This window comes from Carcharodon carcharias, chromosome 18, assembly GCF_017639515.1.
Source record: "Carcharodon carcharias isolate sCarCar2 chromosome 18, sCarCar2.pri, whole genome shotgun sequence".
NCBI lineage: Eukaryota > Metazoa > Chordata > Chondrichthyes > Lamniformes > Lamnidae > Carcharodon > Carcharodon carcharias.
The window spans coordinates 77,737,555-77,756,387 of record NC_054484.1 but is presented as its reverse complement, the minus strand read 5'-3'; the positions used below and the strand labels follow the sequence as shown (position 1 = coordinate 77,756,387).

Genomic DNA, 18,833 nt, shown 5'->3' with positions numbered 1-18,833 from the left:
ACTGTTCATTTTCAGTCATGAAAGGTTGATAGCCATTGACAATTATTGTCTCATTGAAAGGTTGCTTACACTATTTACTTAACTTTCTGTTCATTTTTAATTTTTAATATGCAAATACAGCAACTTGTTGAAATGGGGAAGTTAGAAGTTAGAAGTGAGATTCTGTTTTCACGAAGCTAATGGCAGTAATGGGTCACCAATTTGTAATGACTTGCAATTCACAAAGCATCTTTACCTCAACACAGAGATAAAAACAAAAAACTGCGGATGCTGGAGATCCAAAACAAAAACAGAATTACCTGGAAAAACTCAGCAGGTCTGGCAGCATCGGCGGAGAAGAAAAGAGTTGACGTTTGGAGTCCTCATGACCCTTCCACAGAACAACTGCTGAGGTTTTCCAGGTAATTCTGTTTTTGTTTTACCTCAACACAAGTTGCTGGTTGATTTGCATGTGAATAACTGCGGGCATCATTCAGATGCCATTGCTTATTCAGCAAATTATGGACAGTGTGTTTTTTGGGCAATTTGTGCCTGAAAATAAGCTAATATTCTCATTTTATGACAGAATAAAATCTGGGGCTGACTTTTACTGACATGAGTCAGGTGGGTGGGGAGAGGAATGGGCAGGAAGCACCCATGAGATCACTGTCATGAGGCCTAGGCAATTTTAACTCTCAGGCTTCGTTAACATTTTACTGACTGGCTGTCTTACCAATCACATAGAGAATCTGGCACCTTGGCCACTCGTTATGCATAATTTCTGGCATAACTCACAAGACAAAGTGGGGATGCATGATTTAAAGCGAATTTGCATGGCCTGCACATATTTCTCATTTCTGTGACAATATCCTAGCTACTGCAAAGAATAGAAGATCTTCCCCAGCTTTTATGATATCTCCTTGGAGATGCTAGTGGACAAAGTCAGGGCGAGGAACAAAGCAAGTTTTCCCTAGAAGCCATGTAAGCAACATCACATGTAAACAGCACAATAAAAAAATATAATTCTGCAGAAGCTGGAAATCTGAAATAAAAACAAAAAAAAATGCTGGAAATACACAGCAGATCAGGCAGCGTCTGTGGCAAGAAACAGAGTTAATGGGCAGAATTTTGCCCTCGGATGGCGTGCAGGCTCCACCAGCTTGGCAGCGGGCAGGCAGCCAACCCCCGCCACTGAAACGGGGCCTGCCGCCATTTTAAGTGTGCAAGCCAATTAAGGCCCGCCCAGCATCCTTGACAGGAAGCACTATGTGCTTCCTCTGCGGTGGGGGGAGGGATTCCCCAGCTATCAAAGTGCACTCTTTCGTACTTGCATGCGAAAGAGCGCGCTTCTCCCTGAGGCAAAGTCCTGTCTCAGGGAGAATAATGACAGTGAAAAAAGATTTAAAAATAGAAACATTAAAAAATTATTAACATGTCTCCCTCATGTGACAATATCACACGAGATGGGACATGTTAATAAAGAACACATAAACTTTATTATTTTTGTACAAAACGAACATGAAACTTCATCCTGCCAGTGGATGAAGTTTCATGAATAATCAGAAGCCCACTGGGGCTCCTGGCCTGCCCGCCAGCCTTAAGGTTGGCCAGGCAGGTCTTTAATTACTTTAACTAGCCTGTCAATGGCCTCAATTGGCCATTGACAGGTCAGCGGGTGGACAGCTGATATCGCTGTCCACCCACCTTCCTAAAAATTTAAATGGTCTGGAATGATGTCGGGGATTTCTCCCGACATCATCCCGTGTCATTTTCCCCTTGGCGACCGGGCACCACCCCCAAATCGCCGAGGGGAAATTCCTGGCCAATGTTTCAGGTCAATGACCTTTCATCAGAACAGATGCCAACACCACACACAGCTAGATCCTGTGTTTAATACAGAAAGAGGATCAATGATCTCAGAAGAGCATTAAGGGTGAATCCAACTCACAAGACTACGGGAAGAATTTTTCCTATGGCAGGCGGGCTGGCTGGGAGCAGGCAGGGGCGGGCCACCCGCAATCGGCTGTGCACCGCCATTTTACACGGATGGGCCAATTAAGGCCAGCCCAGCATAACGCGCGGGCGGCCAGTAGCACTCAGCGCTACCTGTGCGAGTGGCAGGAGGAGGGAGAGTCATGGCCTGCAGCAATCTCCCTGAGGTACGGAGCTGCCTCAGGGAGAATGAATGGATTAGAAAACAAAGAACAAAGAGAACAAAGAACAAAGAAAAGTACAGCACAGGAACAGGCCCTTCGGCCCTCCAAGCCTGCGCCGATCATATTGCCCGTCACCTAAAACATTTTGCACTTCCGGGGTCCGTATCCCTCTATTCCCATCCTATTCATGTATTTGTCAAGATGCGTCTTAAACACCACTATCATACCTGCTTCCACCACCTCCTCTGGCCGCAAATTCCAGACACACACTACCCTTTGCGTAAAAAAACTTGCCCCGCACACCTCCTCTATAGCTTTCTCCTCTCACCTTAGATCTATGTCCCCTCTTCCACCCTGGGAAAATGCTTCTGACTATCTACTCTGTCCATGCTACTCATAATTTTGTAAACATCTATCAAGTAGCCCCTCAATCTCCGTCGCTCTAGTGAGAACAATCCGAGCTTTTCCAACCTCTCCTCATAGCTAATAACCTCCAGACCAGGCAGCATCCTGGTAAACCTCCTCTGCACCCTCTCCATATCCTTCTGGTAATGTGGTGACTAGAATTGCACGCAATTTTCCAAGTGTGGCCTAACCAAGGTTCTATACAGCTGCAGCATGACTTCCCAGCTTTTATACTCAATACCCCTGCCAATGAAGGCAAGCATGCCATATGCCTTCCTGACTACCTTATCCACCTGCGTTGCCACTTTGTGACCTGTGGACCTGTACACTCAGATACCTCTGCCTGTCAATGCACTTAAGGGTTCTGCCATTTACTGTATAATTCCTGCCTGTATTAGACCTTCCACAATGCATCACCTCGCATTTGTCTGGATTAAACTCCATCTGCCATTTCTCCACCCAAGTCACCAACCGATCTATATCCCATTGTATCCTTTGACAATCCTCTTCACTATCTGCAACTCCTCCAACCTTAGTGTCATCTGCAAACTTACTAATTAGCCCAGTTACATTTTCCTCCAAATCATTTATGTATACTACAAACAGCAAAGGTCCCAGCACTGATCCCTGCGGAACTCCACTAGTCACAGCTCTCCATTCAGAAAAGCACCCTTCCACTGCTACCCTCTGTCTTCTATGACCAAGCCAATTCTGTATCCATCTTGCCAGCTCACCTCTGATCCCGAGCAACTTTACCTTCTGTACCAGTCTGCCATGAGGGACCTTGTCAAAGGCTTTACTGAAATCCATGTAGTTAACATCCACTGCCCTTCCAACGTCGATCATCTTTGTCACTTCCTCGAAAAACTCGACCAAGTTAGTGAGACACGACCTCCCCTTCACAAAACCATGCTGCCTCTCACTAATACGCCCATTTGCTTCCAACTGGTAGTAAATCCTGTCACGAAGAATCTTCTCCAATAATTTCCTTACCACGTTTTAATAAATAAAGCAAAAATTTATGTAAACACGACAGTGTCACATGAGTTGGGACATGTTTGTGAAGTTGGGAAAAATTATTTATTTATTTTGTAAAAGCTTCAGGAAACCTCATCCCGCCTGTGGATGAGGTTTCCTGAAAAATGCGAAGGCCGCATGGGCTCTTTGCCTGCCCGCCAACCTTAAGGTTGGACGGGCAGAGTTCTTAACAAGTTTAATTACTTTTTTAATGCCCTTAATAGATGGTTGACAGTTTGGCGTGCATGCAGCTGCCTCCGGCGCGTGCGCGCCGAACAAAATATCGAAATGACATGCAATGACGTCAGGACGCCCACCCCACACGCCGACCGGAAGATTCAGCCCTATGAAAGATACTGGATGTGGGAATCCCACTGGAACAATTAATGACCCCAACTCAGGAAAATGTGTTTGGACTGAGCTGGAGCAGATAAAGGGCAGGCAGAAACCCTACCCTTCTCAAAGTCCACCCAACAAAGTATAATATCCATCCTATAAGCTCATTAGATTTCTAACCATGTTTAGATTATGAGAATTAATATAAACTTTGGATGTTGAATTATGTTTAAACAGAAATTTAACTAAATTCTTTAAATGGTGCATTTTTTCAGAGGGAGCCCCACATAATGTGACTAGACACATAAAATTCATAAAGGTAGAGTGTGTGGGATTTGCCACTGTTTTAATGAACTGGGATGACTGCACGTGTACTGCAGTGTTTGGGAACGGTACAACAATCATCGCCAAACCACAGGGGATGTACCAGGTAATATAGCAATGATATTAAGTTTGTTTCTTTTTTTAATATGAGCACTTAACCAAGGGAAAAATTCTATTATTCAGTAATGCTGCTTGCTTTAGTTCCATACTTGAGTGCACCCGAAAGTTCATTATTTATGAAAAAGATAGGCAATGGTAATGTGCCTGGTGTTTGTAATGCTCAAAGTAATTCATTCAGTTCAACTTTATTCTAAGTGTACTTGTAAGGTCAAGTGATTAGGATATGCTTGACTTTTTTCTCAACTTCTCCAAGGCCAGGATTTCCCGAGCAGTGGGCGGGGCCCGCTCGCCGACACGTAAAATGACACGAGATGACGTCGGGTGGAACTCCCAACGTCACCCCGCGTCATTTCAATATTCAGGTGGGCGGGGACTCAGCAGAATCAGCTGTGTGCCCACTGGCCTATCGATGGCCAATTGAGGCCATTGACAAAGTAATTTTAGTACTTAATGGACCTGCCCGTCCAACCTGGCTGGTGGGCAGGCCAGGAGCCCTGGAAGGCATTGGAAAAAACATGAAACCTCATCCATGGGTGGGATGAGGTTTCATGTAGGTTTTTACATTTTTAATAAAAGTGTTAATGAAAGTGATGGACATGTCCCAACTCGTGACAGTGTCACATGAGGGGACATGTCAGGGGATTTTTTTTTTCTATGTTAACATTTTTAAATTTGGCGCTGATCTCCCTGAGGCAGCACTTAGTCACAGGGAGATAAGTGTGCTCTTTCGCATGCATGTGCAAAAGAGCGCACTCTCAGTTTAGGCATTCCCCTCACCGCCCGCACAGGGAGCGCATAGCGCTTCCTTGTGGACATCACGCTGGGCGGGCGTTAATTGGCCCGCCCATGTAAATTGGCGGCGTGCCCCCAATCAGGGGTGCCAATTGGAGGCGCGCCTCCACACGCCCGCTCCTAAGCTTCCCCCCCGACAGGGGGGCTAATTCTGCCCCAAAAGAAGTCTAAAGGATGCATTGGCGCCAACCTTGAAATTTAAGCATTGTTGGTTTATTGGCATGGCAGACACCACGAGGACTGCCCTTGGAGCTGCTTTTAGAGTAAAATCTTATCATTCTGCATTCAGATTGTCCTTTGCTACGTATGCAATAATATGCTACATAAAAGGAGAAAAATTAGCTAATCAGGCTGTGGCCTAGAAATTCAGTGGCACTATGTCCCCTATATAGGCATCAAATGGCACCTAAGCACCCAATGTAGTGGGTGTTGTGCATTCACATTCTGGACTGAAGTGTACCACCTGCAATATTGATAAAGGCTTTTGCATAAGCATACACAAATTGACAATCCAACTCATCTTTTAGACTCCTTTGCAAAACTCTTTAGGACTGACTGCAACATGCATCAGGCATGCTTCAGCCAGCATTCTCGGGCACTCAGTAGCCAAACCAGCAGCAATAAAAGGATTACTGGAGGCTGCCCTCTGAAAGGTAAGTTGTAAGTATTTTGCTTACCTTATTGCGGAGCTGAGAGGAGCACAGCTAAATTTGCAAGCACTTCCCTGAAGGAAAGAACAGTAAAAACTGGGAAATAAGAGTACAAGCCTGAACTGTTCTTTCCTTCTGGGTTGCCAGCAACTCCTCTCTCCCAATTGCCTCCCCACCTGATTCTGCTTACCTACCTAAAATTTGTTAGCAACTGGCCACAGCATGTGCCATGCATGATACTGTCAGTCTTAGAAGCTTGGCAACCAAACCAGCAGTCTAATTTTTTTTTGTGCAGAAGTACTCCTCTGGTTTTCACAATAAAATCTGAGTTGATCACAATCTTGCTTCCCCAAATCAGCAAGCTGCCTTTGCAGGCCACATCTGGTACCCATAGTTCACCAGGAATAAAGAAATAAAGAGACTCTGCCAATTTCCCTTGATCCTGCCACTGGCTTCATTACGTGAATGCAGCCTTTCTATGTTTGCATTTCAGCGTACTGCTACGTAATACTTCAGTGTAGCACAGTATCGGACATGATTATGATAACAGAAAAATTAGCACCACCATAACTGGAAGGATGTGATTTTTGATTTATTTTTTCAAAGCACACTTTTTGAGGGTGTTTGTACCTAACGTTCTCTGAAAGTGTACCATTCTAAGCGTACATCAGAGTATCCAATGCATAAGAATATTTTTTTCTTTCTCATTTAATCAGTCATAATGCAGTTTTGTTAACTATAGTTGAAGTCATATAAATTGGTGCTCTTTGGATTGGATAAAACAAAGTTCTTCGTGAGTCAGAGATTTTTAAATAAGTAATCTCTGCTGATCTTGCTTTGATTTGCTGTTTGCATTTCAGATTTTCCCAGCAAGTTTTGGATGCCTTTTAATTGATCAGGATGGCTGTGCTGTGTACACATCAGAGACAAATAATATCATAACATACCCAACTATCAGTGATATGAAACTACAACCTGGTGCCTATTTTATGAGAAGTACTTCACGCGTCACTTGTGAGGTCATGGATCCTGAGGAAAATCATTTCCAGGTCTTGCAGGATTCAATTTTATAATTTGTGCTATAGTTCCAATATTTGTCCAGTGTTACTCCACCTGCTGCCACCACTAAATAAATATTGGCTTCCAGTCCAGCTAATGATACAGATTGAAATTCTTGTAAAAGAATGAAAGAGGCAAATTTAATAAAAATAAAGGCATAAGACAGAAATATAATTCATTACACTGAAACTTGAAGAGTGACAGCCTTTAACTAAGTCTTGCAGCTTAGCATGACAATGTTGCAATTTTCTGATAGTTCCCTAGGTTATATTTGAATTCTTCCCGCTTGTGTGTGCTTAACGGGCCCCTGCTGACGGGTTTGCAGGCTGGTGAACCCATGAAATTACCTAACTCCCCTTCCCACCGCCCTCCTGCCCACCCTGAACTGCAATTTTAAGGAGGGTGGATATGGCCTAGGTTGGTCAGCCTGACCTTTCCCAAAGTGTCCAATTAATGGCCACTTAGAGACCAATTCCTGCTTGGCTTCCATTTTGAGGCCAGTGGGAGGAAATCAGGGACAGGATGGAACCCTGCCAGGTTATCCTACTTGGGTGTAGGGTGGGCAAGGCATGGTGCGTTGAGGGTGACCCTCCATCACTGGCCTCCTTTCCTGATCAGGCTCAGCTTCCCCCAACCTGGTTGCTCCCTCCCACCAGACCACCCCATCAAAAGCCAACCTCCTTCACTATTCCCACTGTGCCAACCCCCTACACTTATTTCTATCCTGTCCCTTTCTCTGGCACTTAAGCTTCTGGAATTGTAGTTCCAGCTGTGGTCACCATTCCGAGTGGTGTTGCTGGGACTGCAGGGCTGCTGGCCAGTCAGATTGGCCGGCAGCTCTCTGAGGCAAAGCTTCTTCCCGAGTGAGGGGAAGAAGTCCTGCCTCCAGCCAATTAACGATCCTCAGAGTATTAAATGGCTAAGTGGACTGTTCAGGCCGTGGGAGGGAAACCCCACCATTCAATAAATTCTGTCCACAGTCATTTTATATGACTATGTTACTATTAGTGTATATCAGAAAATCAGACATTCACTGTCCACTTTGTCCAGTCAATGGTTGGAAAATCATGGGGAGTGGACATTGAAATTTCCAAAATGCCAGCAGTTGAGGCAGCTCAGATTCAAAATTACCCTGATAAGACAACCCAGTTTTTCCTTTCATAGTTCTGGGTGCTCAAGACACAGAGTAATGAAATGCAAGTAGCTCAGGATGTAAAAATATTCATTTGCCCCTTCTATAACAATGATATTGTTAGGTTTATCTATTCCTAAACGGTATCTTGCATTTCTATTGTTTTCTTCACACAGGAAGATGTTGTATCAGAAAGAAAAGAAACAGCAGATATTGAATAGGTAGGAAAAGGGAGAAAAGAGAGTAGGAAAAACAGCTTGGCTGAGGAGGGGCTTTTGAGAAGGTTTTCCAAAACAGGGAAAGATCAGGTAAGATGAGGGAAACTAGGCAGATTTCAGAGTGCAAAACTGAATGAGCAGATACCAATGGTGTACAGCAAAGGAACAGCTTGAAGTTTTTAGAGAAATAAGCGTGTATGGGTAGGTAAAGCAGGAGGAGACCGTGAAGGTTCTTAGCTTAAGGCCAGCGAGGGATTTGAAGATGACAACAAAATTTTGAAGCAACATGCTGGAGCACAGGGACCTGGTAAAGCATAACAATGGTGTGAGTGAAGCTTTGAGCAATATTGATGATTTGAAGATTAAGGCAATGAAACCAGCTGGAAAAGAATCTGCACCCACATGCTGTAAGACACAGTCATCATCCAAGTTTAGGCTGACAAGTAATGTTCGTGTCATACAGGTGCCAGTAATGACCATCTGCAACAATACAGAGGCTAACTATCTGCCATTGCTATTCAGTGACATTACCATTGTTGAAGCCCTCTGAACATTCTGGGAGTTATCATTGGCCGGAAACTCAACTGGACCAATCACATAAATGCTGTGGCTATTAGAGCAGGTCAGAGGCTTGGTATTCTGCAACAAATGGCTTGTTTCCTAACACTCAGCCACCTACTAGGCACATATCAGAACTGTTATGGAATACTTTACACTTGCCTGAATGAATGCAGCTCCAGCAACACTAAAGAAACTCAACACCATCCATGACAAAGCCTTTGCTTGATTGGCACCCCATCTACCAGCTTAAGCATCCACTGCCTCTACAACTGCCATGCAGTAGCTTCATTGTGCGCTATCTACAGGATGTCCAGCAGAAAGTCACCAAAGCATCATCAGCAAATCCACAACCTCCACCACCGAGAAGAATACGGGCAACAGTTGCAAAGGAGAATCATCACCTCCAAGTCACAACCAGACTTGGATAAATTCCGATGTTCCTTCAATGTCATTGGGTCAAAATCCTGGAACTCCCAACCTAACAGAATTGGACTGTCGTGTTTCAAGAAGCTGATCCGCAATAACCTCCTCAAGGGCAGCTAGGAATGGGCAATAAAATAGCAGCCTTGCCGCGGTACTCATATCTCAAGAACAGAAAAATTAAGAAAACAGTCAGGAGGTTTATGAGGCCTTACCTAAAATTACATTGGTAGGAGCTTTGATCAGGGTGGAAGTAAACACATGACAGCAATCTTCCTAATGAATTAATGTCAGCAATGAAGCTAAACAGTCCACATCTTTTCACTGCCTGAGCGGCAGTCAGAGAAGTTGATTGAGCCAAGGCTAGAGACACAGTATTGGAAGGATGGGTCAAGTATTGCCATAAATAAGCTGAGCAAAATTTTGGTTCATCCAGGTCTAGCTGTCAAAAAGTCAGAGTGGAGTCTGGGAATGGCAGCTTGTAATTATGTTGCACCTTTAACATAAACAACATCACAAAGAGATACAACAAAATGCAGGACACTGATCCAAAGAAGGAATTATAAGGAGGTGAAGGGGTGGGGGTAAGGATGGATGCACAAGAGATAAGAATCAGAGGAATGGAAAGTTTATAAAAGCAAAATACTCCAGATGCTAGAAATCTGAAATAAAAACTAAAAATGCTGGAAATTCTCAGCAGGACTAGCTGCATCTGTGAAGAGAGAACCAGAGTTAAAGGACTGAATATATTGGGGCCCACTGAAACAAGCATGCCGCAGGGAGAGCCTGGAGAATCAGGCGGGAGTACCAGCATTCAATTGCTGGCACTGGGAAAATTGTCCCCACATTAGTCGGGGGCAGGATAGACTCAATGTGGGAATCCTACCCCAGCAGGATACTGATCAGGTTCATTAATGAGCCACTTAAAGCCAATTACCCCTGAACCCATCGGAATTAATGGTGGCTTAGGGATTCATGAGAATTGTGTAGGTCTTCCGTGGCACCTGAAGGCTGCCTAGCAAACCTAGGGGGAGAAACCCCTCGCTGATGGGCACTTTGGTGCCATTCAAGGGAGCTGGTATTGGAAAGGGGAGGCTGCTGAAAACCACTTCCATGTCCTTGCATCCAACCCCCTCTCCCACCTCATGGCAACCCTCTCACCAGCATTCCCCTCCCCATAACTATGATCCCGCTCCACTCACCTGTTTCCGATGATCCAGCATCAGTCTTCTTTGTATTACCAACAGCAGCCACTGCTCCCGGTGGCACTGCAGGCCTCTGTTTGATCTGCAGCTCTTGAGGGCGGGATTTCTACCCTCTGCAGGCCTTAATCCCATGGGAGGCTCAATGCTGACCTGTTAAGTGCCTGAGTGTGATAGTGCTAGTGAAGAGGATAGCTATCGACTCCAGAATAATATCAGTAGTTTGGCCGAGTGGGCAGAGAAGTGGAAAATGGAATTCAGTCTGGAAAAATGTGAGGTAATGCATTTGAGAGAGCAAACAAAGCAAGGAAATATTCAATAAATGGGAAGCTATTGAGAGGGGTTGAAGAAGTGAGAGACTTTGGAATGCATGTCCACAGGTCCATGAAGGTTGCAGGGCAGATGGACAAGGTGGTCAAGAAAGCATATGGAATGCTTTCCTTTACTGGGCGAGGTATTGAATACAAAAGCAGGATGTAATGATGGAACTGTATAAAACACTGCTTAGGCCACAGCTGGAATTTTGTGTACAGTTCTGGTCACCACATTACAGGAAGGACATAATTGCTCTGGAGAGGGTGCAGAGGGGATTCACAACAATGTTGCCAGGGCTTGAAAATTATAGCAATGAGGAGAGATGGGAACAGCTAGGGTTGTTTTCCTTAGAACAAGGGATGTGACCTAATTGAGGTGTACAAAATTATGAGGAGCCTAGATAGAGTACACAGGAAAGGCTTGTTTCCCCTAGCTGATGGGGTCATTTACCAGGGGGCATAGATTTAAGGTGATTGTTAGAAGGATTAGAGGTCACTTGAGAAAAAACATTTTCACCCATAGGGTGATGAACATCTGGAATTCACTGCCTAAGTTGGTGGTTCAGGCTGAAATGTTCAACTCATTTAAAAGGTACCTGGATCTACACCTAAGTACTGTAGCCTGCAAGGCTACAGACCAGGTACTGGAAAGCGGGATTAAAATGAGCAGCTAATTTCATTTTTCTCTTTTATGGCTGGTGCAGACATGATGAGCTGAATGGCCTCTTTCTGCGCCGTAACTTACCTATGGTTCTATGAGTGCACTTAAATTATGTCCGGCCTCCTGCACAAAAGCGATGCAGGGCTCCCAACAATTCTCCAACCGTTTAGCTGAAACTAATTTGCGCTCAGCGCTCCAGGCTGATGACCCTCATCTGACCTTTCATTGACCTGTAACATTAATGCTGTTTCTCTCTTTGCAGATGCTGCCAGAATGGAGTGTTTAGGTAGGTTGTATGGCTTTAGGAGTAAGTGACACCACAAGAGGATAAGAATTTAAAATTTGAGTGATCAGGAGAAACAGAAATTAATGCAGGTCAGTGAGCTGGGCTTAATGGATGAACAGAACTTCAGGATAGGATGCAGAGATGATTAAAAGAAAAATTCAAAGAGTTTTTTTTATTATGAAAGATTATGAGGAGTGACCAACTCTAATTTATCATGAATAAATGTATAAAATATATATATATAATTGTAGTTATATATTCAATGTGTTAAAGTACAAATCTATCTACAGCATCGCACTGGGACTTTACAAGGATGTTTCAAGTTTGTTTATTTTTACATACTAGGTCCTGGTGGATGGAAATACACTTGTTCTCACTCACAATGGCAGTCAAGAGGGAGAGGAAGAAGATGCTTTACTCCATGAGCCCATTACTTATAAAAAACATGACCCAAGGTTTGATATTAGTTTACAGTTGTTCACAAAAAATATGCATTAAACAATTAGTCAGTGCTTGTCAGAGATAGAATCATAGGACTGAATTTTATCCCCGTTGGGGGGGAAGTTGATGGGCGGGTGCGCTTCCGATCGGCGCCCCCGATTGGAGGTGCGGCGGGGGATCCCAAAATTGAGAGTGCGCTGTTTTGCGCATGCACACGAAAGAGCGCACTCATCTCCCTTAGGCTAAGTGCAGCCTCAGGGAGATTGTCTGTAAATGTAAAAAAGACAAAAATAGAAAAGTAAAATTTCCCTTACATATCCCCTCATGTGACAATGTCCCAATGAGTTGGGACATGTCCATAATTTTTACACAATCTTTATTAAAAATTTTTAAAGCCTACATGAAACCTCATCCCGCCCGTGGATGAGGTTTCATGTTTTTTCTCGTTCCCCCGCCGGGGCTCCTGGCCTGCCCGCCAACATTAAGGTTGGACGGGCAGGTCCTTTAATTACTTAATTGACCCTGTCAATGGCCGCAATTGGCCATTGACAGGTCGGCAGGTGCACAGCTGATTTAGCTGCGCTCCTGCCTTCCTGAAAATTTAAATGCATGGTGACGTCGGGAGTTCCACCCGACATCACTGCATGTCATTTTACGCATCGGCGAGCAGGCCCCATAGGGTGGAATTTTCTGCTCTGCAGACTAAGTGTGGTGGCAGGTGGGAAAGGCAATGCAGAACCTGCCGGCCGTCGTGAGTTTCCGTGCCAGATTGTCTGCTTTTCAGCTCATTAAATATGCATGAATGTGATGCATGTTGTATCTTGTGGCGGGACAGGCTGGGATTTGTCCGCCCTGCTGTTACCTCATTTGATCATATTTCCAGGTGCCATTTTTAAATTGCACCTGCACACACGTCACTCTCTGCAGCCCAAGACTTGTTGACCAGTAGAATGGCCCCTAACAGAATAAAGCATACAGCTCTGAAGTTTAGTGACACCTCACTGGAGGCAGTCCTCCAGGCAGTGGAGAACTAGCAGGACATACTTTTCCCCCGTGATGGGAGCCGAAGGTCCAGCAGTGACTCATAGGATGAGGAAGCACAGGGCAATGATGATGGGCAGTACGCTGACCTGCTACTACACTAAGGAGGCATGGACACCCGGGACATGTTAATCCAATGAACCTTCAGCTAGCTCCCCACACATGGATCAGCAGGACCAGCATTGCCTGGCGCTTCCACACATGGCACTTAGGTGCTACATCTTCCACCTCATCAGCTGCAACTAAGGGCTCAGTACAGAAACATCAATGTCCACTCAAACACTCAAGAGATGTCTGTGAAACATACAGATGCAGCACAAAGGAAACACCCTCAATGCTGGTCAGAAAAGTGGACTTTATTCCCACCAAAATAAGCCACAAACGTCGCTCAGATGTACATAATGATCTATTCCCTAATCTAGGGCCAACACAAAATCACCAATGACAAACCCGTGGAGTGCCGAACATGCCTTCTGCTTATGTTTGCGGGTGCTACATCTAGGTGCTGCCCCATCGCATGGAGTGGCTTGTGAGACAGCCTGCTGACTCTGCTGTCCTGTTGGCCTAGATGACCTTGGTGGCCATCCTCTGGCCCGTGGAGCCTGTGATGGCCCCGCCTGGGAGGTAGTGGCCAGTTCCAAAACTGGCACCTCCCCAGTTGTCGCAGCCTCAACAGAAGCAACGGTCACTGGCAGAGTGGCGGAGGAGCTGCTGTCCTCATCCGGAGCGTCCTGAGAGGAGTTCGCAGCGACGACATGAGGTCACATTGGACCTCCCTGCTCACCGCAGATGATTGGGCACCGAGTTTGCACCGCATTGCAAATGGCCACCTGTGGCCATTAGAGCTGTGAGGGCTTGCAGGTCAGAGCGTAACCCAATCAGGAGATTCTCAATCCGATTGAAGACTCCATGAGAGTCGCCAATCTCTTAATGGTGGAACTCAGCAGGTCTGGCAGCATCGGTGGAGAAGAAAAGAGTTGAAGTTTCGAGTCCTCATGACCCTTCGACAGAACTTGAGTGAATCCAAGAAAGGGGTGAAATATAAGCTGGTTTAAGGTGGGGGACGGGGGGGTGGTGGGGGGGTTGTTTGGGTGAGGGGAGAGAAGTGGAGGGGGTTGGTGTGGTTGTAGGGACAAACAAGCAGTGATAGAAGCAGATCATCAAAAGATGTCACAGACAACAGAACAAAAGAACACATAGGTGTTAAAGTTGGTGATATTATCTAAACGAATGTGCTAATTAAGAATGGATGGTATGGCCCTCAAAGTATAGCTCTAGTGGGGGTGGGGGGAGCACAAAAGATTTAAAAATATTTAAAAATAACGGAAATAGGTGGGAAAAGAAAAATCTATATAATTTATTGGAAAAAACAAATGGAAGGGGGAAGAAACAGAAAGGGGGTGGGGATGGAGGAGGGAGATCAAGACCTAAAGTTGTTGAATTCAATATTCAGTCCAGAAGGCTGTAAAGTGCCTAGTTGGAAGATGAGGTGTTGTTCCTCCAGTTTGCGTTGGGCTTCACTGGAACAATGCAGCAAGCCAAGGACAGACATGTGGGCAAGAGAGCAGGGTGGAGTGTTAAAATGGCAAGCGACAGGGAGGTTTGGGTCATTCTTGCGGACAGACCGCAGGTGTTTTGCAAAGCGGTCGCACAGTTTACGTTTGGTCTCTCCAGTGTAGAGGAGACCACATTGGGAGCAACAAATGCAGTAGACTAAATTGGGGGAAATGCAAGTGAAATTCTGCTTCACTTGAAAGGAATGTTTGGGCCCTTGGACAGTGAGGAGAGAGGAAGTGAAGGGGCAGGTGTTACATCTATTGCGTGGGCATGGGGTGGTGCCATAGGAGGGGGTTGAGGAGTAGGGAGTGATGGAGGAGTGAACCAGAGTGTCCCGGAGGGAACGATCCCTACGGAATGCCGATAGGGGGGGTGAAGGGAAGATGTGTTTGGTGGTGGCATCATGCTGGAGTTGGCGGAAATGGCGGAGGATGATCCTTTGAATGCGGAGGCTGGTGGGGTGATAAGTGAGGACGGTGGGGACCCTATCATGTTTCTGGGAGGGAGGAGAAGGCATGAGGGCGGATGCGCGGGAGATGGGCCGGACACAGTTGAGGGCCCTGTCAACGACAGTGGGTGGAAAACCTCGGTTAAGGAAGAAGGAGGACATGTCAGAGGAACTGTTTTTGAAGGTAGCATCATCGGAACAGATGCGACGGAGGCAAAGGAACTGAGAGAATGGGATGGAGTCCTTACAGGAAGCGGGGTGTGAGAAGCTGTAGTCGAGGTAGCTGTGGGAGTCGGTAGGTTTGTGATGGATATTGGTAGACAGTCTATCACCAGAGATTGAGACAGAGTTCAAGGAAGGGAAGGGAAGTGTCAGAGATGGACCACGTGAAAATGATGGAGGGGTGGAGATTGGAAGCAAAATTAATAAATTTTTCCAAGTCCCGACGAGAGCATGAAGCAGGACTGAATATTGAATTCAACAACTTTAGGTCTTGAGCTCCCTCCTCCATCCCCACCCCCTTTCTGTTTCTTCCCCCTTCCTTTTGTTTTTCCCAATAAATTATATAGATTTTTCTTTTCCCACCTATTTCCTTTATTTTTAAATATTTTTAAATCTTTTATGCTCCCCCCACCCCCACTAGAGCTGTAGCTTGAGTGCCCTACCATCCATTCTTAATTAGCACATTTGTTTAGATAATATCACCAACTTTAATACCTATGTGTTCTTTTGTTCTGTTGTCTGTGACTTCTTTTGATGATCTGCTTCTATCACTGCTTGTTTGTCCATACAACCACACCAACCCCCTCCACTTTTCTCCCCCCACCCAAACCACCCCCCCCCCCCCCCACCACCTTAAACCAGCTTATATTTCACCCCTTTCTTGGATTCACTCAAGTTCTGTCGAAGGGTCATGAGGACTCGAAACGTCAACTCTTTTCTTTCCGCCGATGCTGCCAGACCTGCTGAGTTTTTCCAGGTAATTCTGTTTTTGTTTTGGATTTCCAGCATCCACAATTTTTTTTGTTTTTATCTTAATGGTGGAAGCCTGAAGCTCTGTCCTGAGGTTCATGCCTTCACTGACACTCTGCCTGTATTCCTCCACCACAGAGACCAACTGAAGCACACCCTCATGCAACCCTGCCAGATGCTCCGGCGCACCCTGCCGCTTGTGCTGCAGCTACTGCATGGCTGACATCTGCAGAGGCACATCACCACTGCCAGACTCAGCATGTGCCTGGTCCCCTGCAGGCCTCCGGCTGCTGGCGCCATCAGCACTACCTGTCCGTGCCATCTCCTCCAGCGATTGTGAAGTGCCCTCTGGTGTCCTGGGACACCAGCCGACATCATAATCCCCACCAAAGTGTTTGTCGCTACACTGGTGCCTGGCTTGCTGAAAAGGTGATGCTGAAATTAACAACAAGGACAGTGCATCAGTTAGCGTTCAGTCAGTAGCATCTTTGATCCCTTTCTCCGCACCCCCCCCCCCCCCCCCCCCCGCACCCCCCCAGGCTCATAAGTCGCTCACCCTTCAAGTACCAAAGAAGATGAACATTGGAAGGGTGGAAAATAGTCAAGAGGAGGCCCAAACATTACACGTGCATACAGACAGGCTGGTCAGAAGGACTAAGGAATGCCACAAGGAATGTCATGTGGATAAGTGTGCGGATAAGCTCTTGGGCAAGACAAGCAAGGAACGGGCATTCATGAGTAATGGTAGGACCGTGGGAAGTCATGACAAATACAGGGACCTTGCTGGGCAGACCCATTAAGGTAGCAGAACAGGAAAATAAGGCGCTTAACAAGGTCAAAGCCAGGCTTGCCTTTATTAGCCGAGGAATAGAATGTAGGAAAAGGGAGGTCATGTTGCAAGTGCAGAAAATGCTGTCAAGGCCACACCTTCACTTCTGCATTCAGTTGTGACCAGTGCCTCATGGGAGGGATGGCATTGGAGTGGGGAGAGTGCAGACATTCCTGACCTGGATGCAAGCTGACCTGGATGCAAGCTGGCCTGGAGAATTGGAGTGATGAGGAAACATTGCAAACACTTGCGACATTTGCCGTGGAGCACAGGAGATTGATAGGTCACATTATTGACCTTCATACCATTATGAGGGCAGAAGGCAACATTTCCCCTTGGCGCAGGGATGACTAATGTGGTGGCATTTATTTAAGCTGAGTGCCATGAGGTTGACAGGTGAGGTGCTGAGGACCTTTTGGACAGAGTGATGTGGGACACACTGGCTGAAAGGGTGGTGGAGGTACCCTCCTAAGATGCAATAAGTCTTTGGATGTGCAGCAGCGATGCCATGGTATATTAGGTCATGGTGATAGTGGTCACAAATGGGATAAGGCGACTTTGGAAGGTGCTAGAGACGCACATCCTCAAGGGGCCGAGGGACCTTTGTGTATGACCCACACGTCTGACTGTCTCAGTCTGTGAATGAGCTGTGTTGCTGCATTAAGGATTGCAGCAACCATCAGCGCTTTGGATGGTGGGGAGACAGAGTGGGTGGGACTGTGGCCCTCAAATACCTGGCCGCTGCACCCCAGCTTCGCCGACACCTGCCGACCTGGCCGCCTGCCTGCTCCTCATAAGTGGGCGGCATGCCCATCACCAGTCCACTGCCAATCCCGCATATTGCTCTCAGTTTTTGCCTGCAGAACATAGAAGAGCATTTATTGGGGCTGATCGCTCACGTACTCTGCACGCGCACGCCGCACCCCAACCACAGTGGCCTCCAGCGGTTCCTGTCCACACTACTGATGATCAGTCCCCAGAAGATAGTACGGCTGGTCCTAACCCCCTCCCCCAACGGACACCTTGGACACATTCAGCGTCCATCACTTTGAATAACACACGGGTCTTAGCGCCCATGGCAAGGAGGCGCAATTGGGTGCAGCGCCGAGGCCAGCAGATGGCTTTTGGCCATGACACCTTGAGGCTCCCTATCCACCATCTCAGCACCATCAATGAGACATGTGTTGGAGTTCTGAGTATGTATCCAGCTGCTTCCCCTGCAGGTTTCCCCCAGGCTACTCAAATGTGACAAACACCAACATATGCTGCAGGGAGAATCCATCTTCTCCTCAACCACTAAGACTGATGTAAGCATGGTCACTATCTGTTTGCCCACCCAGCGTGCGCCAAATGCCCAATGCAGTAACAACACTAAGACGGGGGGTGGGGTGCCTCAAAGGCTAAGGCTACCTGCTGAGTAAAATGGCCAAGGCTGACATGGTACTCACCCTTCCAGAGCGCAGCAAATTATTGAAGCGCTTGCAGCACTGCGTTCCAGTGCACCGCACAGCATCATGGGAGCTAACAGCCTCCGCCACCTCCTGCCACGCCTGCCTGGTGACGTGGGGCACCCTCCTCCTCCCATCCTCCGGAAACAAGACATCCCAATGGTTGGACACCTCTTCAAGGAGGACCGCAAGGCAGGCATCTGAGAACCAAGGGGCACAGTGGTCCCCTCTGGCCTACCCTGCAGCCTGCCCCCCTCCTCCTCCTCCCCCTCTGCCCTCACCTCTTGTGCTGCCCGCTGACTGGCCATGGTGAACAGCCTAAAGGAGGTTGCTTGGCTGCTCTTTATACAGACTGCCAGTTCCCCATTGGAACCGGTGGTCTGAACACGCCCGCCGCTGATTTAATTTTCCCGATGAACATGGGAGTCGGAACCCCGCTGGGCAGGCCTTAATTGACCCGCCCAC

At 46.7% G+C, this 18,833-nt stretch overlaps 1 protein-coding gene across 1 annotated transcript in view; it reads left to right on the top strand.

Moving 5' to 3' along the window:
- spag17 (sperm associated antigen 17) overlaps window positions 1–18,833 on the top strand; it is a 327,444-nt gene that overhangs the window by 204,488 nt on the left and 104,123 nt on the right. Inside the window, exons 34-36 of the mRNA XM_041210903.1 lie at window positions 4,169–4,323; window positions 6,640–6,828; window positions 11,978–12,087. Of these exons, the coding sequence (XP_041066837.1) occupies window positions 4,169–4,323; window positions 6,640–6,828; window positions 11,978–12,087 (454 nt within the window). The remainder of the gene's footprint in view (window positions 1–4,168; window positions 4,324–6,639; window positions 6,829–11,977; window positions 12,088–18,833) is intronic.